The sequence below is a fragment of the Paramormyrops kingsleyae genome, chromosome 6, assembly GCF_048594095.1.
Source record: "Paramormyrops kingsleyae isolate MSU_618 chromosome 6, PKINGS_0.4, whole genome shotgun sequence".
Taxonomy (NCBI): Eukaryota; Metazoa; Chordata; class Actinopteri; order Osteoglossiformes; family Mormyridae; genus Paramormyrops; species Paramormyrops kingsleyae.
In genome coordinates this window covers 15,325,763-15,347,519 of record NC_132802.1, presented here as the reverse complement: position 1 = coordinate 15,347,519, position 21,757 = coordinate 15,325,763, and the positions used below count along the sequence as shown (strand labels likewise).

General features: G+C 45.7%; 1 protein-coding gene across 2 annotated transcripts in view; it reads left to right on the top strand.

Moving 5' to 3' along the window:
• Positions 1-128: 128 nt before the first annotated feature.
• The window catches only part of LOC111854693 (LHFPL tetraspan subfamily member 7 protein), a 74,237-nt gene continuing 52,608 nt past the window's right edge, over positions 129-21,757 (top strand). Inside the window, exons 1-2 of one of the 2 annotated variants that reach the window (XM_023832928.2) lie at positions 129-1,077; positions 17,199-17,337. In XM_023832928.2, the coding sequence (XP_023688696.1) occupies positions 763-1,077; positions 17,199-17,337 (454 nt within the window). In that variant the 5' untranslated portion in view covers positions 129-762. Of the gene's footprint in view, positions 1,078-12,388; positions 12,552-17,198; positions 17,338-21,757 lie in introns of those variants that run through there. The other variant, XM_072713736.1, reaches the window with a different exon arrangement.

Below are 21,757 nucleotides of genomic sequence, written 5' to 3'. Positions count from 1 at the left end.
GTTTCGTGATTGATTCCTTAGCCAAGAAATTTAGTTATGGACTGAAATTGATGTCGCCTCAGAACTCAATTCAGTTTATTTCTAAGCCGAGGTTCCAGCTGTTTTTCATTTTGTCTGTATAAATTATTTACATGGCTAAATTAAATATACATAAATTAAGTTGAGATTTTTTAATTGTGGGCATGGAGTGCTGTGTAATTGAGCGCAAAGGAGACGCCCACTTCTGAGTTAAGAGGCAGCGCAGTGACGGCTCTGTCCCCGCGCCTGCTGCTGCTGCTGCCGCCGCTGCCGCTGGCAACCTGTACTGGGCAAAACAGACCCGCTAAGGATCAGAAAACGAGGCGCATTTGCTGCGCTATCGATGCTAACGGACCTAAAAATAACCGCAGCCGGGATTTCGTTTCATGCAGAACTGGACCTGGGAGAGATACGGTAGATATTGTGATATGAAGCGCAGCTGCGGCATGACAGCTGCAGAGGAGCTCTGCCGGACTATTTACATTTGGGTGTGACAAATGTTTTGTTCCATGCCTTTGAAATTGCAACAGAAATCGAAGATAAGGAGACGGAGGTACTGGATGAAATTGTTTGCGGATGGAAAGCGACGGGCCATTTTTGCTTAAAGTTACATTTCATTCGGATGTTTGGATCTTTTGTCTATTCTTTTCAGGCGCTTCACTGTCTGATATTTAGGATCTTTTAGGTTTTTAATGTAACGTATGGGAATTTGGGTTTTTTTCGTTTTCTGGGTGCTCGGAACAAATGCATTCATTGCTGGATCGGAAAAAGAAAGAAGCCGGGGTTGGGACTGATCTGTCTCCGAGCTCGCTGCCCCAAGCTCCGAGGATGTTCAGCTGTGTGGGCTGTTTTTGGGTCCTCTTATCTTCGGCTCTGGTTGCCATCTGTAGTTTTAGTTTCATCTCTCCTGCGTGGATTGTTAAAGATCACCTGAAAAATAAGGACTCCGTGAGCTTCGGCTTACTTTGGCACTGCTCTGAGTCATTGGACCACATGTACAGATGTTATACATTTGGCGGGCTGGGCAGATTCGCTGAAATTCCTTCTGGCTCTTGGCAGGTATGTAAAATTTTGAAGAAACATTAAATCTAGCGACAGATGAAGCGTGTTGTATTCTTCTGTTTTTATTATTAATTGCAAACATTGCTCTCCCACCTAAGGTGTACACGTAGGATCTATAGGGAATGGACTTGGTACTTGACTATAGACAAACGTCTCAGATGCTCTTAAATCCAATGTCAATGTGCTACAATAAGAAAAAGCAAAATAGTTGTAGACACGCCCGACACTGTTGACTCTGGGAGACCATACTCTTATCAAATGTCTTTGTTAGGTATGTGTTGTGTGTGCACCGTTATTCATATCACTATTTTAATTTTAGGGGGTTGAAACTACAAATGATTGTAAAATAGCACGCATATATGCAATTTTTAATTGTGCTCGTATAAAATGAAAGCTGTGATATCATTCAGTTATTAAATGTTGCATTGGGCGCAGGTGGTCTTGTAATTTGCCATCCTTTGACTAGACTTGATTGCCTTTTTATTATAAGAGTATAATTCTGGGTCTCTGGTAGAGAAAATTCGGCACCACATGCGCTTGTTATGAATGCATTTCTCTGCTTTAATTTATTAACCTTCACAAGAGTACTTTGCAGGTTCTGTTTTTGCTCGCCAGTGAAGCATCTCAACTGCTTAAGCCCCTTAGGCAACATTTTGTGGAGGACTCACGGAATATAAATTAGGCTAAAGTTTAGTCAGTTTGGCCAAAGGAGAAAGAATTAATGAGCATAACAACATGGATCTTATGGTTCTTCCTCACCAACACCTACACCATTAGGCTACATATATTCCCTGTATCCCCCGTGACATGAACTATACGGACTGAAGGTGGACTGTCGTACAAATTAAAGACAAAATTAAACTGGAAGAGCGCTTTAAATAGACTTTTCTCACCATTAGAGGGCACCATTTTCACTACTCGTTATTTAAATGAACAGCAATTCTACGGGGGACACTTTTTTAAAGCATCACTTTTATGCGCTTTGTGTTGCTTGTTCCCAAGCGTTTATGCTTTCGCAGCAGTTAACATCCAGACACTGTAATTCTGGCGCATTAGACCTCTGTGGGGATCATTATTTAATCTTATTTATCTCACGAGTGCAATGTTGAATCAGGGGCATAGAGTTGCGTACTATTCTGAGGCCTGCGAGCACAGCACATGAGAAGTGTACTCTGCTTATGATGGGGAAATGGGTTTTCTGTGAAGTCTTTGTTTAAGCGACGATGCAACAGTTTTCTTTTGTACTGAACAGAAGTATACGTTTTGAGGTACAGCTGTAAAGCCGAATTATCCAAATCCGTCTCAGTTATGAATCTTAGAATCCATATAGGATATAGTTTGATATTTGGGGGACATAACATAATTGAAATGCAAAGGTCTATTTATTAGGCTTGGGCGAATTAGGCCAAATTAAATATCGAAGGGTACACAAAAGGAACAGTGAAATTAATCTTAGAGGGGACCAGTCGGGCTCCCTGAATAATTTTCATTTTGAGGAGATATTATTTTCCGCTTAAAAGATATCATTAATAAACATTCGCTGCCATTATGGGGACATTTATGTCATCATGGGGACTTTGCGTTAAGGAATCTTAATGTTAAACACATTAAGCAGAAGTGTTTTCAATGCTGTATAACAGATCTGATTCCGATATAGAATACTGCAGATACCGATATAGAATCCGATACAAGAGCTCTACTTTAATCTTTGAATATGATAAATGTATATTAAAATATACAAATATTTATGCGTTATATATTAGTAATATTTTTAAAACTATTAAATACAAATGAAAAAAGTATGCCAAAAAAATAGGCTAAGTAGGCTACTAGGAAATATATATAATGTACTGTTCCACCTTGTACATCTTGTTTTAAGGGTTTTAAAGACATTTGCAGTTCAATTTGAATATCTTCCAAACGTGGATACGCAAGTGGCGGAACGCTTAAAATGCCCCAGATTTTTTCTCCCTTTGGCAATAGCATCACTTGCACTTCGCTGCGATCGCAGCCCCTCCTGTATCACAAGCTGTAGGGAGTGCGCAACCCAAGCTAGCGACTCCCAAAATCATCCATTGCAACATTTTTTTCAAACATTTTTTCTTTTTTCAAATTACTCGTGTTGTCTTGCACAGTCGCGTGCGCTTTGTTTAGTGAGATTTTCCACTAAACCCTGTTTCCACCTCTCAAAATTTTGTTTTTACAAAGACTGCAAATCGCTGTGCTACTAATACTTCCAGATCGTCTCCCTCTTATCTTAGGTTCTTAAGCTCTTCGTACTGGAAAGGTATGCCCGTGACGTCACAGCCGGCGGAAGTCACTCCGCTCCCGCCCACTGAGTGGCAAAAAGATTTGTACTGCATGGCAACGTTAGCGACTGGCTTGGATGCTGCAAAAAACATCCGAAATGGGAAATAACTGTCGTGCGATTGATCGTACAAATCGATTTAACGAGAAACAGGAGCTATATTTTTACTACAAATAAGTAAGTATCGGATGTGGATTGGTCACATATGGCCGATATCCGATCCGTCTAATATGTCTGGATCGGTGCCGATAACGATCTGAATATCGGATCGGTGCACCCCTTTAACAAAGGTTTGGTTATTGCAGGATATAGGGGCTGTTGACTTGGTGTTAAGTAGGGAGGAATATTTTAATTTTATTTGTAAGAAAGAACACGTCATTTGTAGATCAGCTATTTAGTAATTATTTCAGTTATAATTTTAAATAGGAGTGTGTTAGCATTAACACGTATCTCAGAGAGCTGGATTGTGTTTCATTTTGTTCACTGATAGATTTCAGGTTTGCATTACGTGTATCGGCACAGAATCTTCAAACATGTCCATGTTAGGTGGTGTCAGGGCCCGTTTCATGCATTTAGACATGTGAGAGGACGGCTCACGCAAAAACATGCGCATCTAATGTAAAAATGCATTAAAGTTTCATTAGGCCTTGTCAAGGTCTTACCACAGAGTCGCTCCTGCAAATGAGCTCCAAGGCTGTTCCAGGCTACTGGTTTAACTGCAGTCTGTCTCTTCACTATGCAAAACAAGGCATCTAGCTGTGCCTTCATTTATTAACCTTGGTGAATGAGAACTGGACCTCGTGCCTCTTACACTGCGCGAGCTGGAGAATTTGTCCACGTTTACACAGCATCGTCTAGTCTTTGTCTAGTCTTATTTTGGCACCAAGGCCTTGGGTTCAGTTCCTGGGTCAGAGCCCGCAGTGTTTGTCTGGACTTTTCTCCTGGTTCTGCATATTATCAGATTTACAGACATGCTGCGAACACTCAGACACTCAGAGGTACACAGAAGAGAAGCGAAACCACTCTTTGTTGTTGAAATTTTTTGTCAATGAAAAATTGATTCCAGTATAAGAATCAACATTCCTTTTGCATTTGTGAAGCTGGTTTGAAACAGATGGAGCCACATTATGATATTGAGTTTGGTGCCAAACGATCTGACACCGACTGCATGGTTCTCTGGCCGATTCGGAGTGCCTGGGATTTTGTGGATTGTGAGACGTGTTGTGCACTATTCATCTGCATTTGTAGGCGCATGATTCTGTTTCTGGATAGTGACAAGTGCATTTTTTTTGGCAAACGACCAGGGTGCATATTTTATCAACAATATGTTGACCTTGTCGGCATGCGAGGCAGGGTTCACTATCACGGTGTGGAGGTGGTGTTTTTGCCTACTGGAGAAATTTGACTTAAGTCGTCAGCGGCTTATGTGATTATGGCAGCCAAAAGCGGCGGATCCTCTCACAGTCTATAAACACCTGGGGTGGATTAGCTGGGATCTGCAGCTCTCCTGGCGGTAGTCACAAGTGGTCCATAGGAGTCCACTGATACTGGAACACTCTTTCTTGCTCTGCTGGGATGCTCAGGGGACGCCGCGTCCGTTTGCTCCGGTTTCCCGTGTGACGTCCTTCCCAACCCACCTCAGTCTTGACGTTTTTTTTTTTTTTATTGGGTTCTGGAGATTGAGGGGTGTCTGAACAAATCTGCACAAAACAATATTCCTCCTCACAACGATCTGAGATCTGAAGGAGGCCGAGAGGCAGATTGCGTTTCAGATGGTGTTGAATAGCATACAGGCCTCTGTCATGTATTATAAAACCTATTCAAGTCTGAGGAGGAATTGGCATCATCTGGAATGTTCTTCAAATGGAATTTACTGCCAGGCGCTCCATGCCGGCGACTCTCTCCTCTCTCTCTCTCTCTCTCTTTTTGTTTTCTTACTGTATATTGTATTGAGAGAAGGAAATAATTCACTCTGGCTTGGCATGTTAGGGTCCTCTGCTCATGGAATAAAATCAAAGGTTTATTATCACAAAGCCAGCAACCTAATAAAATGCTGGATACTCGGCTGTTTGTTTATCTCTAGATAGAAGCCCACATATGAGAGCAAAGAAGAAGAGTTCAATAGGTCAGGCCACAGAGGTCAGCCCTTTCATGGTTACATATTAAAACGGATCCACTGCCTATGGATTTAGTCCCAAACTGAAATATATATGTGACCTGCATCAGTACAAAGGTAGGAGATTGAAGGCAGTCACATGACCTGGCTGGAATGTCAGGTGATCATTAACAGTTCTGTGCCAGATCTGATGATTGTATATATATATACATTTGTATAATGTTTCCCCTAGATATCCTTGTGGATGGGACTGGACACTGGTTACAGTTGGAGAATGTGTAACGATGCAGGTGTAGCTGTTAAAATCTGGCAAACTTGCAACATGTGATTCACTGTCTCTCCCCTCGGGCTTTGAGAGCTACAGATAGTGGGATGAAGGGCTCTGGCAGGAGGGGAGCCAGAGCCGAACCCATGTTAACAACCCGCAAGCCACAGGGTCCCTCCCTGATGAGTTTTCTGCCGCCTCCAGAAACCAGGGAGGCGGACTGGGGTGCGCACTGATGAGAGATGGCGCTCTGAGGCCATTGATATTGGCTGTCCGTGTCACTGCTAATGCGGTGATTAGGATGACTTCTGGTTACGGGGGTGGGTGTCATGTGACATTGGGTTGAGCAGTTGTCTTCTATGCACCTCTTCATAGATGGAAAGCGAAATCAATAGCGTTATGCATGGTGTCTGTGAAAGATCTTCTCCTCCCATGAAAACACTACCCCCCCCCGGTGCATGGAGGATAATCCCACGCCCACTTCCTGCACAAAACCATTGCCCCATTTTTCATTACTAAATAGCAAATGGCCCCATCCCTGACCATCCTGCCAATCCACATGACCCCCTAGAGTGGAAATCTGTTGTGGGCGGAGCTGCCGAGGAGTGGTATGGCTTCCACGTACTGGCACAGATACCCGTGTCAAATGGGAGTGTGCAGATGCCTGCAGAATCGGCGGCAAAACCAGGGCACAGGGTGAAAAACGGCAGATCCCCGACAGCTTGTCTTGTGATGAATTAGGTCAGTGTGTCTCAGGCTGTCTCCCGGCATAATATTGTCCCTGTCCCTGGGCTGCAGTCCCTCCATGGGGGGAACCCGGTTCAGATTGAAGTGACTGGCATGAAAAGAGCCCAGATTGGCGTGTAATCCCAGCACTTCTGGACCAGGGTGTCGAGCACTTTGCACTGTCTAATCCTCTGATGGCCTCCTGACAGCAAGTGCTAATTAGGGTAAAGTAGGCAGACGCGGCCGAGCATAAGGTTTGGGAGTGGCCAGACAGCCAGACAGCGCACGCGGTCACCCCCCTTGGCCACCTGCAGGGGTTGCAATTTGAATAACTGGTAGATGTGGAAATGGCAGGGGCGGGGGCGGGGGGGGGGGGCAGTGCGTGCCACCATGAGATGCCTTCATGTGGCAGGAAAAACAGGTGAGCGGATAAAATACAATTTCCCATCAACATTGAGCCCCCCCCCCGCCGCGCCCGCCGAGGGGACGTCTGCGGCAGACCTGATAGTGCTCGCAGTCCGGCGGGCAGCCAGAAATAAATCTCATTCAGCACATGCAGCTGAGCAGAGCTGCGGTATTTGAGGCAGGTTAAATGCACGCGCTGGGGGCTTCTTTCGAGTGCGGGGCAGCCCGGCATCAGATAAGGCTGTGGGATGTACAGAGCAGCCCGGGAAGGCTGAGAGGCAAGTGAGGGGTGACCTTCAGGAACTCCTACATGTTGCCGTAGACCTTTCCCTTAATCAGTGTAAGTTTCTTTTCTTAGTTTTGCTCCTCTGTCCACAATAACAGACAGGGTCAGTGTAATACAGTACAGTGACAAGATCCAACTTTTCTGTCTCCAGGGATTGTCTCATTAGGGGGCGGTGTGTCAGTTAGTGCCTGTGATCAGAAGGTCACTGGTTGAAACCTGTGCTTGGCGGAATAGTCATATATCCATTAGGCCCTTAACACCAGCTCCCTCCCAAAAAAATGCTCTGGGGTGCTGGATGAAGTGTTGGACATTTCAGGTCCAGAAGCTACAAATCCAGACCAAGGTTTGTTTCTACCAACCAGTTGAGCATAAAGAGTCACAGTCACATTGTACTCACCTGTTTGGAAGAAACCATGGTCTGGATTTGTAGCATCTGGACCTCAAATGTCTAACACTGCGGAGGAATGGCTCACAGGGAATGGCTCACAGGGAATGGCTCACAGGGAATGGCTCACAGGGAATGGCTCACAGGAACATAAGATGGGATATGTGAAAAAAGCAATCCGGTGTGCCTATAGAACTGGCAAATAAAGCAGTAGTGTTTTGTCTTGGGTGCAGCTCAGAAATGAAGTAAATCACTATTGTGCCCCCTCCAGCTGTATTCACAATAATTTCTGAAGAGGCTCTTTGGAAGCAGTGCCTTCCATTTTGTCGGTATAACGGCCTGGCCACTGGAACTTCCATCCAGTGGCTGAAGGTCTCCAAAAGCAGAAAGTTCCCCAAAAGCAGAAAGTTCCCCTTAGCCAGCAACTGCTTGGGACTGATGTTCCCTGTCAAAGACCTTTAGAGCATTTTAATGCCCGAGTATCCGAGTTAGCCTCCGCAAATATACAACTTTCATGTTCCTTTGAAGATAGGCACCTGGGGAAATGCGCTCAGAAAAACGTGTCGCGTAAGGGTTTTCTGTGTGCTGCCTGCCCATTCATTATCCTGCCTCTTGCTGCTTTTTTCATAGACTTGGGGCATAGTTAATATTTACCAGCGACTGCAAGACATTCGGCAAACTAAGTCATTGCCCCCCTCGCCTCCATCCCCAATGCGCCCTGCCCATATTTAATCACAAGTTACTTTTCATCTGTTTTTTTCTGTAGCAGCGGTGAGAAATGTGGGTAAAACTTTTAAAATATGAGACATAGCGACACCACGTAGTCTGTCTGGTGAAGTGATTTATATACCATGAGCTGACATGTGCAGTGAATCCTAAAATATAGTGAAATGTAGGCGTATTAGAGATTGGGGGCAGGGGTGATAGAGGAAGGAGTGAAGGTAGTTTGACGTAGATTTATCAGCCGGAGAACAACGCAATTAGCGACAGTCAGTCGTCGTTTAAACTTAAATAGGAACCCAGCGTGTCTGTCTGTCCCCAAGCAATATGGATTTATCCGAAATGCTGACGGTCCAAATTAAGTACCACGCTCGATGATTCAGCTCCCGTCTAATTATCCACGTCTTTGTAACTTTGCGTTTGTTTAATCCATTTTCCCCCTTGTAAGCATATAAATCGTTCACAGTCGTAAACTTTTCTACAGTCTATGTAGTGCCGGATACAGTCTGCTGGTGCCGCGGGGTGTGCCGCCCAGATCGTCGGCTTTTCCCTAAAAGGCAGATTAATAACAATTATAAGTGCATTTTATACGCAGGTGCCACCTTATCTGTTGTGTGTCACTCATCCGTTTTGGCGCAGTCAGCAGATAGGCTATGCGCCTGTTCTCTGGGCTGCTTGTGCGGCCAGTACGGATTGATTAATTAATGCTTCGACACGGCCCTTTGTTCCCATTGCATTTTCCGACCTTATTTTCCGGACGATAATGACAAAAAAAAAATCTGTATCTGCGTCAGAAGCATTTTGAATTAGGGGGGGGGACGTTCCCCCAGAATTTTTTTTTATGAATTAGATGCCGTATGTGTATTCTCATATCGATCAAGTGGAATGGATTCTTTCGCGAAGCAATAGAAATCACTGGGTGAACTGATATTTTACGTTAAATGGGGGAGGGGGGGGGGGGGTCAAAACGAATAATTATGAAATTATTTAATGGCGGCGACGCCCGTGTCTGATATTCAGGATCCGTTTGCAGTTGTTCGTATTCGTATTGTCATCAGTGTGGTGCTCATCAGCTCCTTTTAATTTTGCACAGTAAGTTTGCAGATCCTGCTACATAAAACATTGCAGGAAAGTACAGAGGCACCCGCGATGTCTGTAGGACCGCAGACTCGCATATTTTAATCAATATTTTATTTGAAGCTGTCTACACATGTGTTTGCAGACTGCTGGATGGAAGAGAAGCCAGAGCAGACCACTTGAGGTAGTGTCCTCCTTAAATCCTTGGTGATTTGTGCTATAACTCTTGCCATCATGAGCATGATCGTGGATTTGGGCTGATTTTGCTCTAGTAAAGTGCCCTTTTTATAAAGGTATTTCTGTAAAAAGCTACACAGTGATTCTTGAAGAACCTGGTGGCTTCTTTTGAGTGCACTGACGTTTATTCTTGTGAAGGGGGATGGGGCTGGTCTCCAGATCCAAGGAGATGCTCGACTTGCCCCCCCCCCCGTTTCCAGTTGTACTGTATGAATTATGAAGGTGGGTCCAGAGAGTGCCTGAGAGCAGGATCATGCATAAATGCAGAGGATGTGGAGTAGGTGTCCTCAAAGACAGCGCCCCCCTCAGACTAGGTATTTAACCTTTTCGCTGTGCGCTATCCTGGACGCTCGTCCTGTTTCCGTCTTGTATCACCTCCGCTGAAGTGGGAGAGTGAATTTTTCCGCTCAGAAAATTTTTGCTTTCTGAGCGGAAATGTGAGTGGGCGTCTTGGCTGGTCACCGGTGTCAACGATCTCGTCAAAATGGATGGTGGGGCATGCGAATGCCCCCCCACTGCAAGGCCGGCTCTGCCAGGAGCTCTTTGTCTCCCCTGAGGTTGTCCTTCAAAAATACCACTATGTTTATGAATATTTGGAGCTGTATACACAGGTGTACGGGGACGCTGTGTGACTCAGCAGCATGCTGTGTCTGTGATCAGAAGGTCGTCAGTTCAAACCCCAGGGTTGCCAGAGTGATGTCACTATTTGGCCCCTGAGAGAGACCCTTAACCCCCAATTGCAGCTGGGACTGGTTGACCCTGCCATCTTAAAAATATATCACATCTGCATATGCTAAGTAAATTAAATGTAATATACACACATAGGGCTTATATATGAATGATTAAATGCAACATTTCTTTGGATTCTTTTAAAAAATGGAGACTGGTTTTGTTCTGTCTTCAGCCGAGGATGATGCTTTCATTTTATTTAAAGATATTATGAGGAATAGAGGGATGAGTTTAAAGTGTTTTTTTTTTCTTCTTTTACAAACATTGCAATCCCAGTGTAAGAGAGAGATGGTCTGAGAAGAAAGACTTCTCCATCTTTGGGGGTGGGGGGTGAAGGATGCTGGGAGATGTTTTCAGATCAAACCCCACATCTCCTTGTTCATGCTCAGGCGCACACGCACACACACACACACGCACACCACTCCACCTTCGATTCCCCTGGCTTTCTCTGAAAAAGGCCTGGGCTGTTTAGTCATATCAAAGGAATAAATTATGTTTATTTATTTATTTCCACCACATGTTCTGAGTGAAACACTGCTGTTTATCCTTCTCACGTTGCTGAAATTATCAAAACATTGCAAACATTCCATAGCATGTTTGCTTTCGCCAGATGGTACTACATCATGCATTCCAGCAACCTGCTAGTGGTTTATTTGTCACTGAATGCATGTTTTCTTAGGTATGGGTATTTATGCTGTGTTTTTATTAACAATCAGCCTGACTTCTGTGAGATTAGGGTTAAATGGTTTGATGTGGAACAACATCCACTGTCAGCCAAGCCCCCATGGAGCTGTGAGTGGAATCGAGCGAATACCATGCCCTCCACCCCCCAAGCCGTGATGTCTCTCAGTGTGAGAAGAGCTTGCTGATTTTATTAATCGAGGTTGGTTGAGGTCCCTTTCAAGAGGAGGCCCCTGGACTATGGGCTGGGTAAACCTGTGCATTACTGTGGCCCTGGACAGGACATTGTCAGAACCCAAACTCCAACCTGCATCAACTTTTTTGATAAGCACTTTTTAATTATCATTAGGACAGGCAAATGACTCACCGTCTTAGCACAGTTTGGGTTAGGGACCTATGCAAGTTTTATTAATTGACTTTTTTAAAATTACAGTACTATAATTATCAGTTCCTGTAAAGGCAATTAACATGGACTGATAAGGTAGACTCGACAGAGGCTGAATTAATTCCTCCCAGACATCAGAGTTGCTGGAACGTTCTTTGTCACGTGTGAGCCTGTGACAGGCACTTGCCGTGATTTAAGGGATTCGGGCACCCGCTAAAGGACTTTCTCGGATGTGTCCCAACGTGTCACGACACCGAGGACGACCAGGTTCATATTTCAGCTGCATTGATCAGCACCGCTGGACAGTCAGAAACACCATTAGGTCAAAACAAGTTGGTGGGGGTTATCGATTCTCCTGTCCCCCCCCCCCCCCCCATTAAAAAGGCTATCCATAATGAAGGAGGTTTTCATTTGCAGGGGGAGTTAATGGATGCTTCTTTGATACCTCTGACTGCAGCATGCCTGACGGTATTTCTGAATCTCCCATTAACTCGTTGATCTCCATCCAGGAGTCCACAGCAGACCATGATCACATCTCTGAAAATGTGGGGGCTGCAGCTTGCCCCCCCCCCCCCATGCTCCTTTTTGAAGTACTAGGTGGTAGTAAGGAGCACACGCTGATTACAGCGAGTTTCTGCACCCAGCCCCATGACAAACCACCTCAGGGATGAGAACCTGAGGGCAGCCACATGGCGGGTGACACCTCAGCACCACACCAGTCCAAATGGACCAGTGTGAGTGTTTTCCCCAACCCTGCCACCAGTACTATACTAAGGACGCCTTAAAAATGGATGCTCTGTCTCCAGGCATCATGAGGTAGTCAGGGATTTTTTCTTGGAGGATTATGTAACACACCTATTCCTGCTGCCAAGCTCTGCGTGAAAAAATACAGCGTTGGGTGAACATTCAGTACGATGGGTAAAGCACACGAACCCCGAGGACCTTTTGTACATTACAGGCAGAGAATTAAAGGCAGTCTGGGGACACTTCTGTCCTGTGGGCCGTGCTTTCTAAACAGCCGTCAGACTCTGAGCAGTTGGCGGAACCTTTCGCTGTGGAAAAGTTTGGAAGAAGACTGTGAGGTGGTGCCTGACCTTGAGAAGTTTTCACTCGAGGACACTTTGAGGAATATTATGGGATGGACAGAGGAGGTATGACAAACACTCCACAGCGAGGTTGGGTTTGATGTGTGTGTGTGGGGGGGTGATTGTTGTCATTCCTTGTGTAGAAAAGCAGCAGAGCTCTGTTCCGTTTGGAGGCCAGCTGAGACACAGATGCCGCTAATGGTGCCTGACTGTGGGACGGCTGCGGTCTCGCAGGCGTGCTGAGGATGCGGCTGTCACAACAGCCAGCTGGCTTTGGCCGCCCGCCCCGGCTACGTGCCCCTAGCTGTGCTGTGCCCTCAACGACGAGGACGCCGGTGCGATGGGAGGGCTGTGAAAACGTCATTCCGAGGTTAGATTTAGGGCACTTTGTTGTGTGCCGCCTCGGTGTGGCTGTGACTGATGGCTGTCAGTATAGCGACTCCCACCCGCCACTGTCATGACAAGCATTTCCTCCTTACGCTTGTTTTTGTGTCTGAGTCTGATGTCCCTCCACCACCACCCGTGAAGAGTCAATGTGAAAATGCTGTTAAAATAATGCCGATGACAGCTGGGGAAAGAGCCTTCAGATGAGAAGTTGACCCCCCACTCAGACTGCAAATACTGCAAAATCCCGGAGCAAATTCCCCCCACCCATGATCTTACCTGCCACGTCGGGTTACTTTAATGGTGCGTTTCAGGACACAGAAGATGTCTGGGTTAGTCGGAATGTCTTCGCCTGACGCGGCTGTAAGGAAATTTGCTGGCTTTCTAAACTCCAGAGTGAACTGAATGTAGGGCACGCTAATCGTCATTGGCCTTATTATTAAGTAGTAAATGGTAATCAGTATTTTATACTGGGATTCAACATTTTGCTCAAGTAATCTCTTTTTTTTTAAATTGCTATAGGTTTAAAAAGTACTCCTCAAGAAATCATGGTAAATGTGTCTGTAATACAGTTTTCCATAGAAGTGTTACCCTGATAGGACCTGGCGCAGTTTCTCTTTGCCCCATTTATAATATCCATCCGGCAGGTGTTCTACAGATTAGCTAAAACCGTTTTGTTTTTCTGTTATCGTGAGAATAAGGAAATGATATGAGGCGTTTATAGCTGAGGCGCCTGTGGGTCTGTTAACTCGCTCCTGAGCACGAAACTACGGGATTGATTATCCTTACCTCTACTGCGTTTGGGGTCGGAAACCAGGAATCACCGGCTTTTTGTATTCTGAACGTTTGGCGATTTTTTTTCTTTTTTTTTTCTTTCTTTCTTTCCTTCCCCCATTATAGCGGAGAGGTATGATTTTTTGGGGAAAAGGGAGACTTGATTTAAGTTTTGGCTGGGGAAAGTCAGCAGAATGACAAAACAGATTACCACCTTGGCGTTAGTGTAGGGCCACCGGCTGGCTGGGAACGAGCCTGTAAACCTGCAGGGTGCGAGCCACCCATGTGAAATATAAACCTTCTGTTAAGTTCCTCTGTAACATTCCCACCATACCTTATTGAACTCCCTTAACTTTTGGTACAGTTATGTTACATTTCCTGCCAATAAACTAGATAATCTGGTAGCTGTTCAGCATAATTCGCATTTTATGTTTTGGAATTTGACCAAAGTGAGTTTCTTAGTAATGTGCTGTTTGAGGATTCATCAGTTTGTGTAAACTGATTTTATTAATATTTTCTTTTAATATTTTGGGAAAGTTGGCTCTTTTGGCATTTTGGGAACATTAGACTTTTGGCATTATGTTTAAATCCAGTATGCCTGTTTTACTGGTATTTTGCTGGACTGGATCTTCGTAGTTCCGGCAGCGATTACTGATTTGCGCGTTATTGGTCGAATTTCACATCCTCCCTCCCCTCATAGTCCATTTTATAGTCCGGTCACTGGGCAGTATTAAAAAGCTTTGAGTCAGAAGCCATAAACTATTACTTTATGGTGGAGCTGCCCGTGTCCTGCCTTGTGTATAGGATCTGGAGGCTGGTCTTCATTATACTGCATATTGGAAAGGTCTGAGTCCGGGTCGTGTTGGTGTCCTCTGTGCCCGTGGCTCTCAGGTCTGTGAGGGGATCGTGTATAAATCATCTTAGCACCACAAACATAAAAGAAGGTATTTTACTGTGACGACCCTGGTTGCCCCTGAATTTCAGCGTCAATCCTTAGTGAAATATGGATAACTATCTACACCCACATGAACGTCGGATCCGATGTAGGCCTTCTTTTCATATGCAAATGGAATTCATTTTTTGCATTTGAAGTTGTTTATTTTTTAATCCTCTGATATACAGACTTGTGGTTATGTTCTTCATTCCTCCACTCAATTATACGCCATCATAAATTACACCAGAAATGACACTGATTGTGAAAATATGCCATGTGTCAGATGAAAATGGATCCGTTTATAAGTTCAGCAATCTGTGTTTGTAGTTCTAGCAGCAAGATATGGGCAAATAATTATAAGCTATTTAGCATACTATTCCTGTAAGTGCTGGACTTTTTATATCTAATTTTCTACTAAATTAACTCTGGGCCAGGAGCAACGCAAATGCGGTTTCTGAAAGCCTTCTCTGCGATCACGTCACATTGGTGGTGGACGTTTTTTTTAATAAGCACTTCCAGCTTTGCACTGGCCACTTGGATTTTGAATTATTTTTTGATCAGGAGGTCACAGAAAGCGACTCATCCCCTGAGTAATATCCACAGTACATTTAGTGTATGAGGATTCAGCTATGATTACAGTAACTGCAATGCCTGTGCTGGCTGTCCTCTCTTCTGGAAGTCTTTATACGTTAATTACCCTTTAATAAACCATATTTTGGTCCTGAAGTGTGTGAAATCATGTAGAACAGTTGTTTTTCTGCAGTATGCAGGCTAAAGTAAGAGACACCTCATTATTTTGACCTTCTGAATTTTATCCATCCTTTAATCTTAAGAAAATACCCCAGTAACAACATCTTGTTGTAATTATTCAGCAATTATTTTTATAGCTCTGGCATATTCAAACGTGCGCCTCATTTGCATGCCACACCTGTCTTACCCATGATGCCAGATCAGGGTCTAAAAGAGGTTGGGGTCTTTTCTGGCCCTCTCTGTATATCTGTCCCTTTGCCTTTTGTGGCACACAGAATTGCTGGAATAATTTGATTGACAATAAACAACAACAAAAGAACAGACACAACTGATGAGTTGCCATGACAGAAGAAATCAAAATATTCTTGTGGACTGTAAGCCTTTGTTTGCAGGAAATGGTGGAATGAATTTGAAACATCAGGTAGCTGTCCTCTGTGTCCAGATCACACGGAGTGGCTTTGTATCCGATAGGTTTTAGGTCCTGCCAGCCATGAGTTTTTCATCCCTTTTTTAATCTCTTTTTAAAATGCGTCACTCGGACGGATGAAATGTATTAGAGACACTTCATGACACTTGCATCGGCTGCGTGAATCACGACTTGTGTGATGAATGCTAATCACTCCAGGTGGGGGGACTATCGGCGGAGAAGGGGGCGCCTCAGGCCTGGGGGGGGGGGGGAGAGCTAATGAGGCGGGCGCCACATCAGTCGGCGCGCTGGGAGCAAAGCCGTTACTGGGCTGCCTCCAGTCCCTGTGTGGTATGTGGGAAGGCGGGAGGCACACATGAGACACGCCTTTGGAGCGCCACAAAACCCTGAGCTGAACCGTAAACAAACCCCGACCGTGTCCCTCCTGGCGCTCTGCTGAAGCACATCCAGGCGCCGGCTCTGCTCCTGCTGCCGCTCTACCGCGTCACAGACGGGCTTCTGAGAGAGAACTTCTAACCTAAGGCTCCCCTTGTCTCTTCCGCTAGATTAATGCTGGTCGGACTTAAAAGAAATGACAGGATGCTTAAGATATACCCTTTTAAAATTCTTTTATCAAAACTCTGTCAGATCACTTGAGCTGAACCTGTTAGCTATGCAGTAAGATGTGTGAATCTAGCAGTGCTGGAGCTTCACAGCTGCTATCATATAGTCCATAGAGTAACATTAATGTATTCAGTAACGATCTGACTGCAAGAATATACAGACGCTCCTCTACTTACGAATGAGATACGTTCCGAACGGCCGTTCGTAACTTGAAATGTTGATGTTATTCAACATCGTTTTAAGGGTATACGCAAGTACGAAGAACAAGGATGCTGGGAGTACGCAGGCTACGCTGCTGCGGGGTGGGAGTAGCGGCCAGAAGTCATACTAGGTGCAATTGGCGCGCAGAAAAAAATATTTGAGAAACGGGAGCCCAACAAACACAATTTGGATTTTCAGTCCTCTTCATTCGTATGTCTGAAAGTTCGTAAGTGTAAACAGACAAGGACAAAAAATATCCATTGTTTTTACTTTGTGATTACTCCATTTCTCTGCAAATACTCTTTAAAAGCTCTCTGAATTCAACAATGCAGGGATACTGTGATGATCTGTGATGAAAATACAAGTTACTCTATTAACTTTATATTGCTTATGCATATATTAATGCAGAGTCAGGGAATATTCATCCAGGATTGGCACCAGTCACGCTGAATTGGACTCTTATAATATTTTATTTATAATATTTGTTATGCATTGGTCAGTGTAACACAGAGCTCAGTGAGAAATACTGCCAGCAATTTAATGCCATTTTTACAGGAAAATGCACATTTGAATTGTGTACACTCTTGCCTGATCTGAGTGCTGTGCAGTGACCCCTACTGGTGCACGTTGTGTTTTGCAGACTAGTGCGGTGCTGTGCTCCGGGGGCTGTGCATTGCTGGCTGTCAGCTCCTTGCTGGCCATCATCACCATCTTCCTCCCCAGTGGGTCGTGTGAGCGGAGGGTTTGCACGCTGGCTGGGTACATGCAGATGGCAGCAGGTAAGAGCTTAACCCCCCCCCCCCAAGACCAAAAACAGGCCAGATCTATTGTGTAAGTACTAAAGGTTACACTGTAACTGGGAGACAAACACACGCCTGTCAAAAATCAAAGCAGCTGCTCTTTAGCTGTGGTTGCTAGGAGACCAGCTAGGCCTGAAATATTTGGGTGTATGCAGCGCATGGCTCTTTGTAAAAGGACAATTACGGATTCCTAATGCAGGTCACCAGTTCATGGGGCTCATCAGGGCCTCGCAGCCTCTACTGTCTGTCATCGTCCTGCCTTCGTTTGAGTTGCACGGCCTACTGATGCTGCCACTCTCGTGCGTCAGCTGATTTATTAAAATCCGTGGGAAAAATCGATTAATGAGGCCTGAAATTTCCTTTCCGGTTCGATTAGGGAGCGACATTGATGATGTTGACGATGCCGAAGCTGCAAACACAAGAAAAAATAATGGTGTTCATGTTTTGGAACGGCACGTAATGCTCTGGATTCCTGGGGGCGCTTTCAGCCCAGACTGCGTTTGCATTTCGCCTTCGGATATCCTGCGGAAATCCAAGGTGAAGGGCTTCGCGCAAATGGATTCACGGCAAAAAAAAATTCAGATCTTTTCAGGTTGCCACTTATACATCTACTACCCTAAACCCCCCCCCCCACAACCCCCTCCCATCATCAAAGAGAATGGAGCCAGCTGAGCTCAGGGTTAGGGGGGTATTTCTTTTATTATTATTAAAGTTTCTAGCGTGTTTTGCATAATTTACTAAATAATTACTAAAGGAAAGTTCCGGAAAGGACTGTGGAAAAAATAATGAATGAATGTGTTTAACAAGCTGGGAGGAGACCATCTCTGGATGCCGCGTAATTTAAGTGATTAAAATAAAATTGCTCTTTTGCTGCCTGTTAAATTAATGATTCAGCACTTCTATCCAGCTTGAAGTGAATTACAGCAATCAAATCGCAGATGTGTAAAATGAAATTGATAAGAACATAACTCCGTCGGGCACAGACCATTTAAAGGGCCTCGAGATGCCCGATTTGCATAATTGCCCGTACAGTCTGCACATCCCCGCAAGCACTCACTATGTTTAATGTCACTTTAGTTTGCTGTTGCCTGATCTTTGGAGAGATACTGCCTTCTCCACTTGTGGCTGGCCTTTGTCACTGTTTGACACGTGTTTTTGGGTGAATTACAAACACAGCCTGGACTGGATGGAAGCCAGGCCTGATGTTACAGTAATTGACTGGTGTTATTTGTCCACAGTCATAATTTCATGGCATGTTGAAAGGATTATGTTTGCGGTGGGAAAGACGGCACTTGCCATAGGGCTTCAGATCACTTATTGCCGGGTGGCCTGACCGTTTGTGCTCGCTGTTATGTACTCTTTGGTACCTCTTTGGCATAGTAGTGGATCCCCCCCTCAGAGTGCCACACTCTCCCCCCTCGTCATCTCTCAGTCCTTGTCCCTCTAGTCACCTTTGCTGTGGGACGGTGGATGAGTTTACTATAGCCTGTCAGATCAGGAGTCATTCACAGCATGTAGGGTATCCTTGGGATGTTTGCTGTTCTTTTACACGGAACTCCTGTGAGGAAAACTATGAAAGACTTTCTTACGTTTAGCTGACCGACAAACCAGTGGGCATTCCAGGATCCAACGTGACATTTGATCCATTACTGGGGCTTGGTTTCCGGATTTCACACCAGAATGGAGAAAAGCGTGAGTGGATTTTTAGTCGATCTACCAAACACATTTTTAAATGTGAGTGGATGTCTATTTTCTGACTTAGTGAAGCTGTAGACTTCTGTTTTTTAATCTTTTCTTTCTGCACTGCTTTCCATGGAAGATTGGGGCTGGCGGCGGATGAACCACACACTGCCACGGGTGGAAATATTTGGTGTGGAGTTCAGCCAAGCTATCAGGGAGGGGATGGGGCCGGGCGGGAGGGGACAAGCCCAGAAGGAGCAGCCTCAGGCGGGCAGGTCTTCTGAGACACCCAGACAGCCTGCTCTACCTATCGTGCGATTTCTGCTGAGCTTAGTGCCGCTAAGCAGGAGCAAGGCTCTTGAGTTTCTCAGACTCGAGAAACGAGCAATTGGCATTTGCGGGGGCCGCCCTCCGTGAAACGATACCTACAGTTGGGCGGCTTCCTGTCTGTTGCTCATAACAGACGTGGCACCCCCTGGAGCTCGAGGGGTTCTCCTGCTCCGCTGAGCTCCTGTGCTCAGCTTATGTTAAAGCAGTACCTGGATTGAGTTTTTATGGGGTGTTTGTGTGTGTGTGGTATTTTCTCATTCTCTCTAAAAACTGCTGACCCTCTCCAAATATTACAGTACTGAGACAGCAATTGATACAAGACTCTTTATAATAAATATCTTGTCACATATGGCGCCAGCGCTGCTCTGTCGGTGAACCAGCTAAACTGCATCTGGTTTCCACAGGGAAAATTAGCATCCTGCGCTAACGCTGCCCTGTTTTACCTCGGTGGCGGCACAATGGGCGTCCGACTCTGTTACTCACTTATCGCATTTCTTTATTTTTACTGCAGTGGGTTCGAGTCCAGTTCCGAGCAGGCCTGCGGGGAGGCCCAGTGGGGCCCTTGGGCTCCAGCTCCATAGCTTCTGTCTAATAAATAAAATTTGGTTATTGATTTATGTGGGGGAGGCTTCTGTACAGACCATGTGACTTGCATCGCGGCAGTGTGTGGGCGGCCTCTCCCAGGGTGGGTTTGTTGTTTCTGGGCCCCCACTCCGAAAGTCAGTTTGGGCCCTCCCCCATTGTAGTGACTGTTTGTGGCCAACAGGGGGCCCCCAAACCTCAAGGGCCTCACGCAGATTTGTGGCATGATGGTGGTAAAAAAACCACCACTGCAGAGCATACAACATGATGGGCAATATGTGATGGTCCAGAGGGCTGCTCCAAGGCCCATACCAGTATGTAATACTTAAGATGTCAGAATATGTAAGTGTGATGGGATTGTGATTGTATCAAGTATCAAGGCCAGCACTCCCAGCTGTTCCTCAGTGTTGTTGGTGGTTCGGGGAGGAGCTGGTGGTCTGACAACGCTCATATTAAAGAAAAGTGAAAATGGGCAGTTTTTCATGGCGGCCGCCCGAAATGATTATGGAAATGAGTGCGGCACCAAGCTGACGGGAGAAGGAGCGGCGCTCATGGGCCTTTCGCCTCGTCCGAGGCTCCGCGGACAGCGGGAGAGATGGCGATGGGAGCTGTCTAGAAGCTTCCTCAGGCCTTATCGCGGAGCACGCGCCAGATTTACGCCCATCCGAGCCTGCCGCTGTCAGCATTTCGCTCCGAGTTGTAAAAGCTGCACTGCATGCCCCTCACTGCAGGCATGTCTTAGAAGAAAGCTGGGTCTGCAGTAACTAGCCTACCGCCCAAGTTCATCTATCACTCTAGTGCCCTAGCACACTAGATCATTTATTACCCTATGTCCATAATCCATTATGCTAGCATCCTTGAGTTCTGTCAACACCCTAGTTCATTGCTCATCCTAGCACTCCAGTTTAATCACCCTCTTACCCTAGCACCTTAGTTCAGTTACCACCCTAACACTGTAGTTCAGTTACCACCCTAACACTGTAGTACAGTTGCCATCCTAGAATCCTTATACCCTAGATCAGTTTCCACCATGGTGCCCTACGTTTGTCGCTCCCTCCGTGATTGGTGCCCTGCTGTCTGCACCCCGCCCCTCTTCCCACACGTCATATTGCAGTGCATGTCTGCTGGGCTGGCTGCTGTTGGTCTGCGCGGTTCGGTTTCGAACGGAGTCGTCTGCGTGCATCATGCCGTGCCAGAAACACAAAACCGACTGTTAATTAGGCCGCCTGCTAATTAAAGTCATGGTTGTTATCTCTCCCCAGCTGTTTCCTGTGTGTTTTATTGAGCCGGGGGGGGGGGGGGGATTTGAATGTCACCTCATGTGCGGGACACTCCCTGTGGCATCAGGCAGTCATTCTTTTCATGGCGGGGGGGGGGGCTGATGGTGAGGGTCTATGGGGGATGGAATGGAGGTGTGCAAGGCCAGGCGTGATGTTTCTGGGTCCTCCTGCCCTCCCTAGTGTAAAATACTGTTTGTGGCTCCCAGGGGCCACCACACGTGTGGTGGAGAGCATGTGTAGCATGTGCTGCAGTCAGGGAGGTGGAATCGGGGGGAGTCCTGTCAGTTACTGACTGAAAGCAGACTCGTGTTTATGAGCAGAGTGCAGGACAACTGTCACCCAAGGAAACCTGTGCTCTTTAAACCATGGACAGACCTAGGAAATTTAAGCAGTGTTTTGGCAAGGAATTAACTAACAACTGATGCTGGGGGCAAAACATGTAGGAGGTTGTTGGGGGGCGGTCATTGGGGATGAGGAAACACAATAAATCCATTTATACCTTTAGCTGTGAACATGAACGAGAGGCG